Consider the following 20,012-nt stretch of genomic DNA (forward strand, 5'->3'; position numbering starts at 1 on the left):
TTCTTTACTTTACCACCCAAACTCTTCCAGATTCTGAGAGTCAGAACCTAATCTCAGGAGAAAAGGAAACAATTGGTTCCCCTCATTTGCTTTCAAGTTTAAATTGAGGAGAATGCCTTAGTGTAACATTTGTATACCTTCAGGGTGATCTTCAGTTTGTCTCTAGGGTTCTCTGAAAAATACTGGGACTTCTAGAGTCCAGGTTACCAGATTGATTCCTCCACCTTTGGCCCTTACCTTGGGTGGGCTTGAACTTGGACAATAGGGAATACACAAAGACCTCAAAGGAAGTCTTAATTCCAAAGAAAATAGAGCAGCTAATAAGATTTATACCAAAGTATTACACCTTTTAAGCACCTCTCCCTGTGTACATAAGGAATGGGAAAATTTGGGCCCTTGCTAGTATAGAGGCCAAATTAACTTATTTCCCAGAGTATGTTCCCGAAGATGGAGTCATGTTCCTGAAGATGCTCCCCTGGGTGAAGCCTCCTGGATCATCCTTCTCTTAAACTCCCAACATAGTTCTGGGAACTTGTGGAACTTCAGAGTTGTTGCTTGGGCAACATATATACAGAAGAGTTAAATAAGCGAAAGAAAATGTCAATGTGTAAGCAAAGATAAGTCCAAATGTAAACGTAGTTACTTTTTGCACCTGAAAATCTGGTTTCTGCATCAATGAAAAAGTTTAATTCGGATAAAAATAGCATGAGGTTGTTGGGGAATATGGAAAGAAGGGCTCAGATTAAGGAATATAGCACATTTGTCAGGAGGTAAGATCCCCAGTTTCCTCTCCTTGATGGCTTGGCCTTTTAGTATGCTATCCAGCCTCTAGGAAGAACTATGGAGAGCTCCCTTAGGGATAGCATAGGTATCCAGGAGGGGACAGAGTAGATCAAGCAACAAGCTCACTCTTTTTCCTCTCCTTTTAACCTGTAGAAGGCACATACTCAACTATTCCCTTGCTGGCTAGTCACAAATACCAGTGCTATTACAAAGGCCCGATTAATGGCATCATAAGCAGCTTTCTCCACATCCCGGGTCTCTGGAGTCAGTGATGCTGGCATTTGGACCTTTGTCCTACAAGGACCTTGGATTTGCCCACATTCACTGGCTTCTAATACAATTTCACCTAACACATTAAATAGTGTGAGTGCTGGAGCCATGAATTGGCTCCTTAGGTCTGGGAACTGTTAGATGAAATACTCTTCCTTTTCTCTGCTCTTAGTTGAGTCAGTCTCCATCTGGAGGATGGCGCTGGGCTCGCCTTCTGCAGGTTCATACGTCACGTAGGTGCCTTTGTTCTTGTACAGGTAAAAGAAGATCAAGATCACGACCGAGAGCAGGGTGAGGAAGACCACGGTGATAACAACTTGGAAAGGAGAGGGAAAATGGAGACGGGTTTCAGGATTGGGGATGATTCAGGAATTCACTGGATCAACTGATGAGACCATTTCCTCACTTTTCATAGAGGCTCATGTTAATGAACTAGTATCTGCTTCCACATCTGTGTTCCTAGACCAAGCTCAGAGGCCATGCGATATGGTATCCAGACACCATGCTTTTGATTTCTAACACAACTTAACTCCTAAACCAGTTCCTGATGATGGTGAGAGAAATACGAAGGAGGGAAATGAAAAAAAGTAGCTTATCCTGGTAGATGAAGAGTACTTTTAAATCCATAGCTTCCTCACCCCTCTTCTTCCTCACCCCTCAACAAACCACATATATCCTCATCCCACTCACTCAAGTGTAATGTCCATATGCACCAATATCTTTTTTTTTTTTTTTTGGTTGGAAGTGGGGCTTGAACTCTGGGCCTGGGTGCTGTCCATGAACTCTTCAACTCAAGGCAAGCACTCTACCACTTGAGCCACAGTGCCACTTCCGGTTTTCTGGTGGTTAACTGGAGATAAAAGTCTCACAGACTTTCCTGCCCGGGCTGGCTTTGAACCATGATCCTCAGATCTCAGCTTCCTGAGTAGGCATGAGCCACCGGCACCCGACACCAGTATCTTTTTTGTGGCTACCTTCCAACGTCTCATTTACTGGCCATGATTATAACTCTGTGTGTGTGTGTGTCCCAGTAATGGATGGGGTGTTTTCCATACTAGGGTTCCAGGCTGACCCTACAACAAGATGGCCTCTGACCCTCCTCCTAAGAAAGGAGGGTATCCTTTGAATTTGGGGAAGAGCCCTTGTTACCTGCAATGAGTGCTGTGCTGGCTTCTTCCACTTCTGGAGACAAGGTTTCAGTAGTCTGAAGTATTGGGGTGGTCATCAGCTCTTCTGGAAAGTTTAGAAAAGCAGGGGGGAAATGGGTTGAAATTTGTCTTTCAAATTCCATCATCCACTGTCTTCCCTATTTAAAAGTGGTCATTACAGTAAATCCAAATAGGATAACCTAAAGAATACAGAAAATAAACTACTTCCCAAAGATGATTAACATCTTTTTAAGTAGTGGCTTTAAGCCTGACTATGTGAGCTGGGGAAAATAACCCGATTTCTCATCTGCAAATAGGCGCTGACTAGCTACTTCACTAGAGTGATACAGTAAATAACTGTAAGGGTAAGTCATTGTTAGGGAAGCACATTTTTAAATTAATGAGATCAAATGATGTATGTGTGTTCAGCATACATAGTTAAGGTCATATGGCGTGTGTTATGTTTTCAGTGTTTTTACGTACTCTGTATGTTATGTATATATGTGCTGGTATTGTAGATTGAACTCAGGACTTCTCACTCTCAAGTGGCTTTTTCGCTTAAGGCTGGTGTCTACCATTTGTACCACAGCTCAACTCTGGCTTTTTGCTGGCTAACTGGAGATAAGAGCCTCACAGGCTTTCCTGTTTGGCTGGTTCAAACTACAATCCTTAGATCTCAGCCTAGTAGCTAGGATTAGTGCCAAGTTCCTTACACACTCACTATTGGTGGCATTGGAGTTTTGAACTTAGGGCCTTCTGTTGTTTACGCAAGAACTCTTACCACCTGCGCTACACCTCCAGCCCATAATTATTATTTTAAGATAGTAAAATAATATTCCTCCCTTTCCAAAGTCCTTTTTCTCTATTCCCAGGATAGGTTGTATACTTTGAATGGCAGAAACAAAGCCTTTGCTATCCTAAAATATATCCTGTACCCCTCTTGGGTAGGTCTATTTATCCTTCAGTGTCTGAAAGCTCTAGTTAAGGCCATTCATTACCCCGGACCAGAACAGTACAAAACTGTATTCTCCAAAGTCTCTTCTAAGTGTTTGCACAGGAAGTCAGAAAACTCTTCTTAATTAGCATTTGGATGTGATGGTTTGAAAAGGTAACAATTAACTAGAGGTCATTGGAGGCTAGAGGTGTCCTGGGGAAGACAGGCTGGCTGGCTTTGAAATCATTCAGCCCTGCTGTCCTGCTTACACTTTGCAAGGCAGACACCTTGGGAACAGAATAGAGGGCAGACAGGTTAATTCTGGGGGCATTTTCCTCCACCACATCCACAGATCTCACAACTCTGCGCCTAAGAAAGTATGACCGAGAAAATATGCCTCACCCTGGGAAGAACATGTGCAGAGGGGCGTCTAGCGTTCTAGTCAGGAGTGACCTCCCAAGGAAGTAGTATTTGAACGAGAAGTGGGAGCAAGGGTCAGAGTTTGTTGGGTACCAAGAATAGGACACACTCTAAGCAGGGAGAAGAGCCTGGATGAAGGGACACAGTGGGAGCATGGCTCTTGTCCAGCGCCAGGACATACAGCAAGGGCAAAGGAAATGAAATCATCAGTATGCACAAGGCCCTGGGTTGGACCCCCAACATCATCACAACCCAACAACACCTAAAATTCATATAGTAGGTAACACATAAAATATCATTTAGGAACTGGGTGTGGTAGTACATACTTGTAATGCCAATCGGTACTCAGAAGACTGTTAGTGATTAAAAGGGCAAGTTTGCTTTGACTTTGTATCCTGAACAGCATATTACTAGGTGACCTAGAGGAAGTGATAAACTCTCTCTGGACCTCAGTTTCTTTTCTTTTTCTTTATTTTTTGGGTCCAGTCGTGGGGCCTGAACTCTGGGCCTGGGTGCTATCTCTCAGCTCTTCAGCTCAAGGCTAACGCTCTACTACTTGAGCCACAGTGCCACTTCTGGCTTTTTTTTTTTTTCTGCTTATGTGGTGCTGAGGAATCGAACCCAGGGCCTCATGCATGTAAGGCAAGCGCTCTACCACTGAACCACCTTCCCAGTCCCTGGACCTCAGTTTCTTGATCTGTAAAAATGGTGGTGGGCTGGGCCAGCTCCTATCATGGATTCCACTGGTCCTCATCTCCTGGTCTTGACACCTTGGGGTTTGGGCTCTCCGTGTGTGTGTGTGTGTGTGTGTGTGTGTGTGTGTGTGTGTGTGTGTGTGTGTGTGTGTGTGTGTGTGTGTGTGTGTGTGTGTGTGTGTGTGTGTGTGTGTGTGTGTGTGTGTGTGTGTGTGTGTGTGTGTGTGTGTGTGTGTGTGTGTGTGTGTTCACAAGTTTGCTGGACTCATTCTAATAGATGAACCATGTCAACAGTGATAGGATGCGACTCTGGAGATGAAGTTACACAGCACTGATTTCCATCAAAGACAAGCCCTGAAGTGGATAAACCTGGTCTTGACCTCACAGCGCCTCAGTCACACTTTTCTTCCCTCAATCTCCCCTAGCCCTGTCCTCCACCTTCCCTCCATTCATCTGCAGTTCTATGCAATGGCTGATACTTTTGCCTTAACACCTTTGAGAATTAAAAGCTATCCCAAGTGCTGAGAAGATGACTATACATCAGAAGCTTAAACAAACAGATGGGAGTAACTTTAGTTGAATTAATCAATAACATTCTCCACAGGGACCATCTGCCAGAGACTGGGCATGGGGGCTGGGAACAAACCCAAGGGGAGGTCACTGGGGGCCTGGCCTGTATCTCAAGGCTTCTGAGAACAGAAACACAGAAGTGCCTGGAAAGAGAATATGGAAGAAAAGACGAGTCATAGTTGGGAACATCTGCAAAGGATCCTGGTGACAGATAACAGGTGCTAATCACTGTCTCAAATTGAGCTAGGTATTCTTTTTTTTTTTTTTTTTTTTGTGCTGGTCCTGGGTCTTGAACTTAGGGCCTGAGCTTTGTCCCTTTTCTTTTGCTCAAAGCTAGCGCTCTACCACTTAAGCAACAGTGCCACTTCCACCTTTTTCTGAGTGGTTTATTAGAGATAAGAGTTTCACACACTTTCCTGCCTGGGCTGGCTCTGAACCATGAACCTCGGATCTCAGCTAGCTAGGGTTACAGGTGTGAGCCACCAGCATCCAACTGAGCTAGATCTTTTTACAAACATCTTTATTATTAATCCTTACAGCACAATCACTTTGAAGTGGGATTTCTGTTTGCTGATGTGGACCTTGAGGCCCTGGGAAAGTAAAGTTTAACATGCCTTTATTTCATATGATGTCGAAGTGGGTAGACAGGATCTGAATCCAGGGCTACCAGCTCCAAAGCTGGAGTGAGGTATTCACACTGAGCCTTCCTATCATTGTCCTCTTCTCTTCCAGTATAGAAGAAGTAATGAGAGGTAACTATGAAGGAGCATGACAAGCTTTACAAAAAGGTCAAGGGTATAAAAGGTGTGATCCATGCATGGGCTGGGAATGTGGCTCAGTGGTAGAGTGCTTGCCTAGCATGCATGAAGCCCTGGGTTCATTCCTCAGTACCACACAAACAGATAAAACTAGAAGTGGTGCTGTGGCTCAAGTGGTAGAGTGCTAGCCTTGAGCCAAAGAAGCTCAGGACTGGCAAAAAAAAAAAAAAGGTGTGTGTGCCAGGCAGAAGACTTAGAAGAAGTGTGCCAGGAAGGTCTATGGAGCTCAACGTGACAAATATGAAAGTCAATTTCTTTTTTTTCTTTCTTTTTGGTTGTAGGGCTTGAACCAGGGCCTAAGTGCTGTCCCTAAACTTTTTCCACTCAAGGACAGTGTTCTACCACTTTGAGCCACAGTGCCACTTCTGGTCTTGGGGGTTAATTGGAGGTAAGAGTCTCATGGACTTTCCTTCCCAGGCTGGCTTGGAATTCAAAAGCATATTTGGTACAAGGACAAGGAAAGAGCTAGGACTGATACTCGAGCCTGAATTCCCCAACCCCTTTTGCTTTTGTCTCCTATCTTTTCTTTTTTGCCAGTCCTGGGGCTTGAACTCGGGCTTGGGCTCTGTCCCTGAGCCTCTCTGTGCTCAAGGCTAGCACTCTACCATTTGAGCCACAGTGCCACTTCTGGCTTTTTTCTGTGTATGTGATACTGAGGAATCGAACCTAGGGCTTCATGTATGCTAGGTGAGCACTCTACCACCAAGCCACATTTGCAGCCGGCTTTTGTCTCTTATCAAAGAGAATAATTTTTGTACTAAGGAGCATTAGGGGTTTGGAGACATGGGAAAATGAGCTCAAGAGAAGAGAAGTTGAGCCAGATATGGAGGTTCAGGCCTGGAATTCCAGCGTTTGACAGCCTTAGGCAGGAGGATCATCAGTTTGAAGCCACCCAGGACTTCACAGCAAAACCTTGTTTCCAAAGAAAACAACACATAAAAACCACCAACAGAGCAAAACCTCCAACCTTTCCTTACAATTTATATTCTTTTCTTCTTTATTTTTTTTTCTGTATAGTCCAGGTTGGCCTTGAAATTGCTGTGTAGCCTAGACTGGACTTGAACTCAAAATAGTCCTGCTGTAACTTGCTCAGAGCTGAGATTACAGAAATGTGCTACTATACCCAGCTAATATTTATATTCTTAAAAGGAGAGGACAGACAAAACCAATATAAGTAAAAGGAACACTGTATTAGATGTTGATTAATGCGATATGGAAGAACAAGCAGGAAAGGGGTTAGAGAGTTGAGATATGGGGGGGGGGGGAGTTGCAATTTTTTAAAGGGTTATTTGCCTAGCCTGTGAAAAGCTCATCCTCAGACCCAAATAAATAAACAACTGGGGGAACATTCCAGGCCCAGGGGACATCAAAGTCAAGGTAAGGCTGGCTGTAATGCTGAAAAGCTGGCTTATACTCTGCCACTCAGGAATCATGGGGAGAAAGAGTTCTCAAGTGGGCTGAAGAACATGGGCTTTGTAGGCCAGGCAAGGACTTCATTGGAATGGGAAACTTTTACATAGATTGGGAGCAGAAGCAGGCAGGACTTACACTGGAAATGAATGCTTCTTAAGCTCTGTGATACACAGCAATGTCCTGGAGATATTGATAAAATGCACATTGGTGCAGTAGTGGGGGGGGGGCAGTAGGGGCTGAAATTCTGCTAGATGTATGGGAGAGGCCATTTTGAACCTTCCCGAAGATTCGTGATGCATGAGTGGGCACAGGTGAAACCAGTAGCTGACCAACCCACAGAACTTGTCATGCTTTTTTTTTTTCCCCCTTCAGTAACATGTACTTGAAACAGATTGATTTCAAAGGATCCCTCTGACTGCACAAGGGACAACAGACAGAAGAAAGGTGAAAAGAAGGGTAGAAGGTTGTAACAGTACACCAAAGGGGGAACTGTCTTCTAATTTGCATGAAAATCCAGCAGCCAAATGAGATTGTTGTAGAAACATGGACAGGTATGCTGGTGCATGCCTGTAATCTCAGTGACTTGGGAGGTAGAGGTCAGAGGATTGAGGCTCTAGGCCAGTCTGGGGAAAAGCAAAAGCGTGAGACCCTAGCTGAAAAATAACTAAAGCAAAAGGGCTGGGGCAAGGCTAAAGTGATTAAGATTCTGTCAGTACTGCCCTCTCCCACCCTCCACCCCCACACACAAAAAAGATTTGGGAATCAATCTAATCTGAAGTGAGGAGTGACAGGACTGGCTGTGAAGTGGATACCAACATTTTGGGCCTAAGTAACTGGATAGAAGTAGAGGAAAAGCTTGACAGCTTATCAGATATACAAGTGTAGATTGCAAGACTAGAATGTAGGGAAGGGCTTTGGACTGAAGGTTTTTTTTTTTAAAAATAAAAGAGCTGGGCACTGATGGCTCATGCCTGTAATCCTAACTATTTAAGAGGCTGAGATCTGAGGATCAAGGTTTGAAGCCAGCCTGGGCAGCAAATTGATGAGGCTCTTACCTCGTTAAACAGCAAAAAGCTAGAAGTGGAGCTATGGCTCAAGTGGTAGAACGTAAACCTTAAGCAAAAAAGCTAAGGGACAGTGCCTAGGTACTGAGTTTAAGCCCTAGTATTGGTATGCATGCATGCGCATGCGCACACACAGTCATCAGCAGAATTACAACCATGAGCATGGGTGAGCTCAGCCACACAGCAGAGGCACATGAAGACTCTCCTACTGCTGCCCAAGGAGACAAGAGCAGCAGACAGAAAATAAGGCACAGGGGCTGGTCACTGGATTTCACTAGAGTTCATGAACGACCTTTTCAACCCAAGTTCTAGGCAGGCTGGGGGTGTGGCTGTGTGGTAGAATGATTGTTTAGCACGTACAAAGTCCTGGCTTCATTCCCTGGCTATAACACACACACACACACACACACCACACACACACACAAACACACACACACACACACACACACAAACACACACACACACACGCATATTTTGGTGAAATGCTGAATATAAATCTGTGGTTTAGGGTGGAAGGGTGGATTCAAGAGAGAAATGGTAGGAAGAACTGGAGGCAGAATATAAATAAACTCTTCTGTAAAGGTGAGCAGAGAACCCAGGCTGTGACCAGAGGGGAGCAAGAGTTGTTTTCATTTGTTTTTAGGATGGGAGAAATGCCAGTGTGTTTGTGTGTGGACAGGAATGACTCAGATGAGAGGGAGCAACTGATAATGCATGAGCAGGACAGTGGCAGGAGCCACGTTCCTGGAGGGAAGGAACTCAGTACCCAAATCAAGGGGTGGGCTGTACACAGAAGCAGAGAAGATCAATCCTTTGTAATCACAGAAAAGCCAAGGACTTGGGCACAGATGCAGGTAGCAGGGAGACAGATGGCAAAGTAGAAGCCTTTTGGGTTTTGCTTCTGAGAACTTTAATTTTCTCAAGAAAATACAACGTGCAGGGTACAGGAGGCTAAGTTCTATGGATACAAGTTTGACAGTAGCTCAGGCAATAAAGTTCCTGAGACTCTTCAATTAACTTCCATAAAGTCAGAAGTGGAGGTGTGACTCAAGTGGTAAGGCACTAGCCTTAAACACATACACGCACACACAAGCAAAAGCTGGATACCAGTGGTTCAGACCTATAATCCTAGCTTCTCAGGAGGCTGAGATCTGAAGATTATCTAACCTTGAGAACAAATGCTCAGGGACAGTGCCTGGCCTGGAGTTCAAGCCCTACTACTAGCCAAAACAAAAACAAACAAACAAAAAACAAAACAAAGGACTTAATAGGAATCCCTGGAAAACTACACACAATACAAAATAGCAGCAGGAGTCACAACAAAGTTGAAGAATTCTGTGTGTGTGTGTGTGTGTGTGTGTGTGTTGTTGTTGTTGTTGTTGTGCTGGTCCTAGAGCTTGAACTCAAGGCCTGGATGTTGTCCCTGAGCTTTGAGGCCAGCCTTCTACCACTTGAGCCATAGTTCTACTTCCATTTTTTTGGAGGGTGGTTAATAGGAAATAAATATCTCAAGGATTTTCTGGCCTAGGCTGGCTTTGAACCATGATCCTTAGATCTCAGCCTCCTGAGATATTACAGGCATGAGTCACCAGTTAGGCTGAAGAATTCTGAATAATTTTTATTTTCTTCTATATATTTTATCTTCCATATTTCTTATAATGAAACTGACTTATATAATCATAAAGAATTCAAAATCTGCTGCTAGTTTAGGCACTGTCAATATAAAACATGGTCTCTAGTTATGCTGGCAACAGTTCATCCACTACTTCATCTACTCCTAGACTCTGCCACATCTAGCTTTGTGGTTGGTAGACCAATCGTATGGAATCAGGAGAGCTGCCAGAGAAAATCCAGAGTGCTAATACGTGGTGACTGTCTTCTAATAGCCAAAGTGTGACTATATGAGAGGATTTAGTGTAGAACTGGAGAAGACGACAGATGTTTTCAACACAAGAACATCTGGACAAAGAAGTCAAGGATTGGGTGGGTGCTGGTGGCTTGGCTCACACCTGTGATCCCAGCTACTCAGGAGGCTAAGATCTGAGGATCATGGTTGGATGCCATGGGAAGTCTGTGAGACTCTTATCTCCAATTAACTACCAAAAAACCCCCCCAGAAATAGAGCTGTGGTAGAGCACGATCCTTAAGCAAAACAAAACAAAAAACTCAAAGACAGCACCAAGGCCCTGAGTTCAAGCCCTACGCCTAATAAAAATAATAATAATAAAGGACAATTGGAGGCAACTCTAGTCAAGAGTGAGCAGTTAATGTAACTGGCCATCAGAATCACTTTCAGACTGAATTTTGGAGTTTTTTGGGTTTTTGTTTTTGTTTTGTACCTGTCCTGGGGCTTGAACTCAGGGTCTAGGCATTGTGTTTGAGTTTTTTTTTTTTAATGTTTTTATTGCAAGATACTGTACAGAGGGTTTACAGTTACATGAGTAACTGTAACAATGCTAGAGCACTGTTACCCCCTTCTTTGTTTTTCCCCTACTATCCTTTTCCTCCCCACCTCCCCAACTCCTTCCTCCTGCTACCCTCCTCCCCTTAAAGTTGTAAAGTTTGTTTTCAACATAGTGTCTTATACATCTCATTGTTACAATGGGTCAGCCTGTATCCTTTTTTCAGCATTTTGTTATTTCCCTTCCTCTCCCCAAATTAGAAGAATGTATATACAAGATGCAGGGCACCGACATCAAATACAGTGACAACAGTGGTTATACTTTTTTTTTTTTTTTTTTTTTGCTTAAGGCTAGTGTTCTACTAATTGACCCACAGTGCCATTCTAGGTTTTCTGGTAGTTAACTGGAGGTAAGAGTCTCAGGGACTTTCCTGCCTGAGCTGACTTTGAACTGTGATCCTCAGAACTCTTGCTTCCTGAGTAGGGAAGGTTATAGACTGGTACCTGGCTTGTCTTGGTTTCTGAGACATGGTTTTACTGTGTAGTCCAGGATCCTTCAGCCTCCCAAGTGCTTGGATTACAGTAATACACCACTATACCTGGCTTTAATTTGGGGACTTTTATAAATTGAAAGTCAAGTCCCCCCCCAAAAAAATTGAAAGTCAAAATTCTATCAAAATTCTTTTCAAGCCAGGTGCTGGCAGCCCACATCTGTAATTTTAGCTCTTCAGGAAGCTAAGATCTGAGGATCAACGTTCAAAGCTAGCTTGGGCTCTTATTTCCAATTAACCAGTCAAAAAACTAGAAGTGGAGATAGGGCTCATGTGGTAAAGCAACAGCCTTGAGTACAAATGGTAAGAGAGCACATAAGGCCCTGAATTCAAGCCTTAATCCTACCAACTTTTTAAAGTAAAATAAAATGTTTAAGTAAGTAAAAAACTTTAATCTGGCTCAAGATTTTTTTTTTTTTTTTTGGGTCCAGTCATGGGGCCTGAACTCTGGGCCTGGGCGCTGTCCCTCAGCTCTTCAGCTCAAGGCTAGCACTCTACCACTTGAGCCACAGCGCCACTTCCGGCTTTTTTCTTATATGGTGCTGAGGAATCAAACCCAGGGCCTCGAGCATGCAAGGCAAGTGCTCTACCACTGAGCCACCTTCCCAGCCCTTGCTCAAGATTTTTGTCAGTCTAAGTGTCACAGAGTGTCCTGGGATCACCATTATAACTGATATACTGATATTTGTGATCTGCGGTTTATAAAGCACTCCAAGAATATACAGAGCAGAAATCTGAGGCCAGCTAGCAAGCTGGATCAAGCAACTCCCGATTATTTAATGGATGGCTGAGCAGTGTTTCTAATCTGTCTCTGATCTCAGGGTTCTTTCCACAAAACAACCAATTCTCCAAGTTTCCTCCTCTAGCTGCACATTTTGTCTTTTTACATATCCCCTGGGCTGTGTTCTTTGAGTTTTACTGTAAAATGGCAAGGTTACTCACGGTGGCAGTTTGCAGGTGTGACACATACCTGAATGTCTATTTGTAGAGGAATGCTGAAATAAACTGCAGCCCACCCATTTTGAAAACACTGAATAGTTGTTTGGAAGGATGTGGTAGGCCAGGAGCAGTGGTGCATGCCTGTAATCCTAACTACTTGGGAAGCTGAGGCAAGAGGCTTGCTTGAGACCAGGTGTTCAGGACCAGCCGGGGCAATGTAATGAGACCTTCTCTCCCCTCCACACACAAAATCTCTCTCTTATACACATACATACCCCAAGTTAAAAACAACAACAACAAGATTATAATCATGTATCCATATGTCTGTATGTATATAGGAAAGGTCTAGAAGGCTATTCCTGAAAGGAAGATTCTCTTATTTTTTCTGGTCAAGGCCTGGGCACTATCCCATAGCCTTTTCACTCAAGGAAGGCACTCTACCATTTGAGTTACAGCTCTACTTCCAGCTTTTGCTGGTTAAGTGGAGAGAAGAATATCAGAGTTTCCTGCTGGGGCTGGCTTCAAACTATGATCCTTAGACCTCAGCCTCCTAAATAGCTAGGATTACAGGTGTGTATCACTGATGTTCAGCTAGGTATTACCTTTTAAACAAATAGACGACAACAATAAAGTAAGTTCAGAAAGCCTGGCATGAAAAGAGAGGAATCAGGTCTGGGGCATGTAGATCAGTGAAGGAAAGGCTTAGCATATTCAAGGTTCTGGGCTCAATTCCCCACCTCAAACCAACTCACAAACCAACCAACCAATCAACCAAAAGCAAAAACAACAATGGGATGGATTTTTAACTTTCTCCCATGATGATCCTCAACCTCAGTATCGTTCTATCAGCTTATCCAAACCAAAACACAATAATGTTATTCTGCATCTTCCTTTCTCAGACTTGGGAAGATGATAGCACTTTTTTCCCACTGGGTGGGCAGCCAGAGAAGGGGATCCCAGCAAGATGCAAGGCCTCCCCGAATCCTAGCCTGCTCCAATGACCTATCATCCATACTGTTCACTCACCTCCTTTCTGTTGACCCAGATACCGCATGGTTTCTTTGTGGCTCTTGTTCTCCCAGGCTGAGCTAAATCTCTTATCAAGAAGGCATCAGATCCATTTGCCACGGGAGGCTGCCAACCTACTTATTTGCTCTAGACCTACCCAGCAAAGGGTGGCTCCCCCAATTCTCATTTCCGTGGGAACCTGCCCTGGAATCCTGCCCCTCTCCTCTTCCTTCGCTTTGATGTGTGCCGATGGCAGCAGGGCGGAGACTTTGCAAGCCATAGATCAAGATGGAGTTAATCAAAGTTGGCAGAAAATCCCGCCTCTGCCATAATTAAGCTGCCCCTTGGAAAAATTTTTCTTAATTACTGAAAATTGCTTAACTTTCTGGAACTTCAGTCTTTGCTTTGGCATAATGCAAATAACATTCACTTAAGGGGAGACTGATTGGGGTATATTGTATATATACCTTGTGGAAATGTCATTGTGAAACCTTCTTCACACAACTAATGTATTCTAATAAGAGACAACACAGTACCAAAGGTCCACACACACACCTGGGTGGGAGGGGGTATGAAAATGTTTTGTTTTGATTTTCTTTTTTTTGTGTGTGTGTCCGAGACCAGATCTTAAACTTGGTATCTGGCTGGTGTTCTACCGTGCCTCCAACCCTGAAAATATTCTTTTTTTTTTGGTCGGTCGTGGGGCTTGAACTCTGGGCCTGGGCGCTGTCCCTCAGCTCTTCAGCTCAAGGCGAGTGCTCTACCACTTGAGCTACAGCACCACTTCCGGTTTTCTGGTGGTTTATTGGAGATAGGAGTCTCATGGTCTCTCCTGCCCGGGCTGGCTTTGAACCGCGATCCTCAGATCTCAGCCTCCTGAGTAGCTAGGCTTACAGGCGTGAGCCACCAGCGCCCGGCTGAAAATATTCTTAAATGGCTTTCATTTAAGGATTTTAAACTTTCTATAAAACCAGAAGGGAAAAATAAACTCTGCAATCAAATGCATATTTCTTATATTTGCCTGGACCCACTGGTTAGAAGGACCTGTATTATGTCTTAAAATACCAAAAACGATCAAGGCAAGTGCTGGTGGCTTGCTCCTAATCTTAACTCCTCAGGAGACTGAGATCTGGAGGACTGAGGTTGAAAGCCATCCTAGACAAAAAGTCTGTGAAACACCAACTCCAATTAACTAGCAAAAGGCTGAAGGTGTGGCTGAAGTGGTAGAATGCCAGCAAGAAAGCTGAGCAAGAGAACAAGGCCCCCAGCTCTAGCTTGATGATACCTTGATGAACAAAATGAATAAGACAAAGCTTTCTCCAGAATTATCTGGATGGCCAACAAGTACATGAAAAAACAGTCACCGCTAATCATTAGGGAGATGCAAATCAAAACCACAAGCAAAAGCTGGGTGTCGTGGCTCCCATCTGTAACACCAGCTGTATGGGAAGAGATTGGGAAGATAGAAGTTCAAGGCCAGCCCAGGCAAGAAGTTATCAAGACTGAATTTCAGCCAGTAGCTGGTCAAGTGAAGCAGGAAATCCTAAGGACTAGGAACTGGCTCAAATGGTAGAGCACCAGCCTAGCAAGTCCAAGGTTCTGAGTTCAAGCCCCAGTTCCAAAAAAAAAAAAATGAACACGTATTAATACACAACAGGGTGAAAAGAGCTGCTTAAAAGTTGTGTCTGCTACACCCATAAAAAGCAAGAGAAAAGCTTGACATCTAGACCTCTATTTTGTTTATGTTTTTGCTCTAAGCCATTCAATCACCATGGATTCCTAAAAAGACACGACTAATCAATAATGTCTTTATGGTAAGGGACCAACTATCCCTAAGGAACGACAATGTCTCCTAAGGTCAGGCCACTTACTAGACAACAATAACTTGCTTCAATGACAGATCATGATCAGCCAGACCACACTGCAACTGGGACTGTTTAATAATTATGCATGCCTCTCTCCTCCTGCCCCCTCTCCCAATTCTTTTATCTATAAAACCCGGAGACCATGTCTGTGCCCCTGAAGATGGCTCAAGATGTACTGATATGCTGTTTTCCCAGCCTGTGCAGTCTGTGCCTGTAAATACATCTGCTTTCTCTGCCTTTCATCAGGTCTCTTTATCTGGTGCATAGGGATGGGTGCCAGACCTGACATGTACAACTACTGGAGTTTGAGTCTGATCTCAGCAGCACATGCGTGTAATCCCAGGTGACTTGAAAGTTTGAAGCTATGGCTTCATAATGAGACTCTCCTCCACATTCTTGAACAAAACAAAGGAAAAAGGAAAGAAGGGAGGAAGGGAGGAAGGGAGGAAGGAAGTGGGAAGGGAAGGGAAAGGAAGGGGGGAGGGAGGGAGGAAGGAATGAGGGAAGGAAGGAAGGAAAGAGAGAGGAGAGGAGAAAAAGGAAGGGAAAGGAAGGGAGCCAACCTAAGCCCATCAACAAATGAGTAAACAGAACGTAGTATGCACATACAATGGCATATTACTCAGACTTAAAAAAGGAAATTGACATATACAACAACACAGAGGAATCTTGAAGGCATGATGCTAAGTGACAGGCCAGATAGCAAAGGACAAATAATGTACCATCTGTTTATATAGAAAGTATCCTGGGGGCTGGGAAGGTGGCTCAGTGGTAGAGTGCTTGCCTCACATGCATAGGCTCTAGGTTCGATGCCTCAGCACCAAATAAACAGAAAAAGCTGGAAGTGGCACTATGGCTCAAGAGTTAGCCTGGAGCTGAAGAGCTCAGGGACAGTGCCTACGCCTAGAATTCAAGCCCCATGACCAACAAAAAACAGAAAAGAAAAAGAAAAAAGAAGAAGAAAAGAAAGTATCCTGGGAAGTCAAATTCGTAGAAACAGAAAGTAGAAAACTGCCAGGAGCTGGGAAGAAGGCACAGGGGGTTTAATATTTAATAGATGTGGGGTTTCAGTACTAGAGATTGGAGGATGGTGATGGAAACACAAGGTAGATGTACTTAAGACCACTGAACTGTACACTCAAAAATGACTGCAACAATAATACTTGTAGTCCAGTTGTTTTTACCACAACTGTGTGTATGTGTGTGCCAGTTCTGGGGCCTGAACTCATGGCCTGAGTGCTGTCCCTTCGATTTTCCCCTTAAAATTAACACTCTACTACTTGAGCTACAGCTTCATTTCCAGCTTTTTGCTGGTTACTTGGAAAAAAGATCCAACTGCCTTTACTTCTCCAGGCTGGCTTTGAATTTTGATCCTCAGATCTTAGCCTCTTGAGTAGCTAGGATTACAGGTATGAGCCACCAGTGCCTTGCTTGCCACAAATTTTTAAAAAGGGAAACAAAAACAAACAAACAAAAACCCATAGTTCTCAACCCAAGGGCTAATTCTGAGCCAGCTAGACAAATATTACCTCTATTTACCGGAAGTTTTTGCCTTCCCTCCTGAACATTCTCCAAGGCAAACCCCAGCTCTGTTGCTTCACCCAGGGCCTGTATCTGTAGGGTGTGCAGACCTCTTCCTTTCTCTAGGATAATGTCGGAGGCCCTCCTCACTCAGTAGGCCTATAGCAACCATTCCAGATTCCTGGCTTTCCTCACTTTTCTTATCTCTTCTCACCAGATACCTAAAAGTCTGCATGGTGTGAATGGCCAATCACAGGATACAGCATCTTCAGCTTGCCCGGGGGCTGTCACTCACCTGCTCCCATGGGTAAAGCAGGGAATACTAGTTCTAATGGCAAATAAGACTGTGTACATGAAAACAAATGAATATAGACCAACCAAGAGCTTACCCCTCCCCTCACCCCAGCTAGCATAGAGAGAGGCAGGGAAGGGGGCAAGGAGGTAATAACAATCAACTACCTACACCTAAATGTGATAATTACATGAAATGAAAAGACTCTTGTTGTAAAGAGATAGCACCAGGTCTGGAATACCTTCAAGGAACAATGGAGTTTGATTCTGGACCAGTAGGATCAGAGGAATAAAATTAGAAGTTAGTATCCCTTTCCAGGACTACAGGTGTGCAGTGCCTATGCCGGCTTTTGGTGCCTCCCTCCCTCCCCCCCCTTTTTTATGCTGGTACTAGAGTTTGAACTCTGGGGCCTGGGCACAGTCCCTGAACTTTTTTGCTCTTAAACCACAGTTCCACTTCTGACTTTTGGGTGGTTAATAAGAGTCAGAAGGACTTTCCTGCCCAGACTGGCTTTGAACCATTGATCCTCAGGTCTCAGCCTCCTGAGCAGTTACAGGTATATGTGTGAGCCACCAGTGCCTGGCCTCAGGGCCATTAAAAATACATTTAAAAAATTTCTCTGTTTTATTTGAAAGATTTCTTTTCCACGTTTAATTACAGCAGTTGCTGCCACATTCTTTGCCACAGCTCTGGATGATTATAATGGTGACTGTAAAACCACTCCTTTAGGCTCGTAAAAGAACATTACTAGCCAAGGTTACAAAGCGTAAAGCGGCAGCAGCAAGAACTGGTCAGGTCCACACTAAGGGACACCCTCTGGTGGCCTCCAGCTTTCCTGGGTGAGGCAGGCAGGGAGGGGGAGGTCTTCCCATCCTGGCTGAGGCCTACGGAATTCCAGAACTGGTCTGGCCACGAAGGACAAGAATCAATTCTCTCCCTTTGGATAGCAAAAGGCCAACACCTACCTCCAGGAGAAGGCGTGGTCAGGAGGCTGTTCATCGCTGCTGGGGGGTGAGCACCTGGAGGGAGGGGCAGATCTGGAGGAAGGAAGAGAAAAACAAGAATGAAGCTGGGGACTTTTGGACGGGATTGTTGGGCCTAGAGATCCCCTGAAAGCCTTTGGTGTCAGGTTTTCCTGAGTCCCTTCCCCTGTGTCGGTCCTCCTGTCCCCTTTTTAAACTCACCCTCAACCCTTCTGTTTTGCGTCTCCCTGAATCTCCTTATGCTAATCATCCCTCCTCCAGGGCAGATCGGAGTATTTGGCATGTGTCACCCTTGTGACCCTCACACCGGCCCCCCACTTTTACCCAGGAGATCTCTCAAGAGCCTCTGAGAAAGTTGGGCCAAGGCAAGCAGCGGATCGGATTTGGCCAAAGCGCGATCCGAGGTATTAAGCCGCCCGGGCTTGCGGGGCCGGGAGTTCGAGTGAAAGCCGTCCACTAGGTGTCAGGAGAGGGCGCGGGGGGGGGGGGGATCCGCGCCAAGCGCGGGGAGCGGGGCTCGGACACGAGGTCGTCGAGCAGAAACCAAGAAGGGACCTCCCCCCGACTTTCTGCCCGGAGCCGCCGCCACCAGGCCCCCTCCTCCCCCTCCCCGCTCTCCCGCTTCTCTCTCCCGGGCTGGCCCCGCCGACCCTGCGGGGTCCCACGCGCCGTCCACGCACTGCCTAAAGCCGCTCCTCCGGGCCCGCCCCAGCCAAACCCCGCCCGGCCCCCCACGACTCCGCCGCAGGGCGGGATGCAGGGCGGCGCCAGGTCCCCCGAGATCCCCCCCCCCACTGCGCCGCTTCCCCGGATCCCCCCCCACCCGCCCCCCGCCGCGTTACCCTGCGCCCGAGGCTCCGCGCTGCGCCGCTCCGGTGCGCGCCGGCTGCGGCCGCTCTCGGTTTCAGTTCCTGCCGCGGCCGCCGTGGGAGTGTGGGCGACCCGACTCGCGGGCCTCCCCGCCCCGCCCCGGCCCGGCCCGTCCGGTCCCGTCCCCTCCCCTGCCCCGCGTGCTCTCCTACCTTTCCAGTCCGACGGGCCGCGGGGGGCCGGGCCCGACGCCCGCGTCCTTTGGAACTCGACGGGGGCGGGGACGGGGGCGGAGGGGATTTTGCTTCCCGGGCCGAGGGGTGCGGGATCCAGGGGTGCTGGGGCGAGGGGGCGCCGCGCCGGAGGAGGCCGCGCCGGGACGCGCCGAGGTAGCTGCAGTGTCCGGGCCCGGGCGGGGGTGGGGAGCGGGCGGCCTGGGTGGGACAGGAAAGAGGAGAGCAGCCGCCCTCGGCCGGTCCCCGCTCCCCCGGGAGGAAAGCCGCCTTCTCTGCGCCCGCCGCTGGCCCCGCGCTCTCCATCCGGAGCCGCTGCCTTCCGCGCCCGCCCCGAGGCTGCACCCGGGCTGACGCCGCCGTCCGTCCGTCCGTCCGTCCCTCCGCCCGACCTCTCCGGCAAACCCGCAAATTCATGTGCCTGCGTTTGCGGAGATTTTACGCACGTCGGTCTGGTGCCATGAAGCTTGGACTGCAGGCTCGCTTAGTGGGCACACCTGTCGTAGGGCACGCAGCTGAGGGAGGAGAGAAACGGGCACCTGCGGGTACAGTATTCCTTGTGCCATCTTCGTCGGAGGTTCAGTGTCATCAATAGACGGGCGCCTGTGGCTCATGCCTGTGATCCTAGCTGCTCAGGAGGCTGAGATCTGAGGATCCGGGGTGGAAGCCAGCCCGAGCAGGAAAATCTGTGAGGCTCTTATCTCCAATTAACCACCAGAAATCTGAAAGTGAAGCTGTAGCTCAGGTTGTATAGCACCAGCCTTGCGCTAAAAAGCTAAAGGCACAGGGCTCAGGCCCTGAGTTCAAGCCCCAGTACCAACACACACACACACACACACACACACACACACACACACACACACACACACACACACACAATGTGTCATGAAGTCGATTCAAAAGTCCCAGCTCCTCTGCTTACACATTACTTATAAAATTCTTATAGGGCTGGGAAGGTGGCTCAGTGGTAGAGTGCTTGCCTTCCATGCATGAGGCCATTCATCAGCACCACAAAAGCAGAAAAAGCTGGAAGTGGCGCTGTGGCTGAAGTGGTAGAGCACTTGTCTTAAGCTGAAGAGTTGAGGGACAGCACTCAGGCCCCGTGACGGGCAAATAAAATAAAATAAGTATAAAATTCAATTTCCACTTGTTAAATTACCCCCAATTTAAGTGATAAGTGCCTTACAACTGTAGTTATAGCACATGATAAGCACTTCAATTTAAATATGTGTGTCACATTTCAGCTGCTTTTTGACTCACTTCTTTGTGGCAGGAAATGCTCTCCCTTTAACCA

At 46.3% G+C, this 20,012-nt stretch overlaps 1 protein-coding gene across 3 annotated transcripts; it reads right to left on the reverse strand.

Annotated features, from left to right (window-relative positions):
• Positions 1-664: 664 nt before the first annotated feature.
• On the reverse strand, positions 665-19,127 carry Smagp (small cell adhesion glycoprotein). Of its 3 annotated transcripts, none has more exons than XM_070041288.1 (4): positions 18,698-19,127; positions 17,658-17,729; positions 2,203-2,286; positions 665-1,369 (listed from the first exon to the last, which is right to left on the reverse strand). In XM_070041288.1, exons 2-4 carry the CDS (start codon positions 17,689-17,691, stop codon positions 1,191-1,193), a joined length of 297 nt encoding a protein of 98 aa, XP_069897389.1. In that variant the 5' UTR covers positions 17,692-17,729; positions 18,698-19,127; the 3' UTR covers positions 665-1,190. The 3 variants fall into 3 exon arrangements, with proteins under 3 accessions (XP_069897389.1, XP_069897374.1, XP_069897379.1); XM_070041273.1 differs by lacking the exon at positions 18,698-19,127 and adding an exon at positions 18,518-18,638; XM_070041278.1 differs by lacking the exon at positions 18,698-19,127 and adding an exon at positions 18,000-18,129.
• Between the last annotated feature and the right edge of the window lie 885 nt (positions 19,128-20,012).

Source organism: Dipodomys merriami, unplaced genomic scaffold, assembly GCF_024711535.1.
Source record: "Dipodomys merriami isolate MVZ:Mamm:240054 unplaced genomic scaffold, mDipMer1.0.p SCAF_10, whole genome shotgun sequence".
NCBI lineage: Eukaryota > Metazoa > Chordata > Mammalia > Rodentia > Heteromyidae > Dipodomys > Dipodomys merriami.

What these genes read in the sequence shown, in the direction of transcription:
- Smagp (XM_070041288.1), bottom strand. Translation starts at nt 17,691, where the DNA reads ATGAACAGCCTCCTGACCACGCCTTCTCCTGGAG. An exon ending in GACCACGCCTTCTCCTGGAG is followed by an intron (nt 2,287 to 17,657) that starts GTAGGTGTTGGC and finishes TAAACTTTCCAG; the next exon opens with AAGAGCTGATGACCACCCCA. An exon ending in CAGCACAGCACTCATTGCAG is followed by an intron (nt 1,370 to 2,202) that starts GTAACAAGGGCT and finishes CTCCTTTCCAAG; the next exon opens with TTGTTATCACCGTGGTCTTC.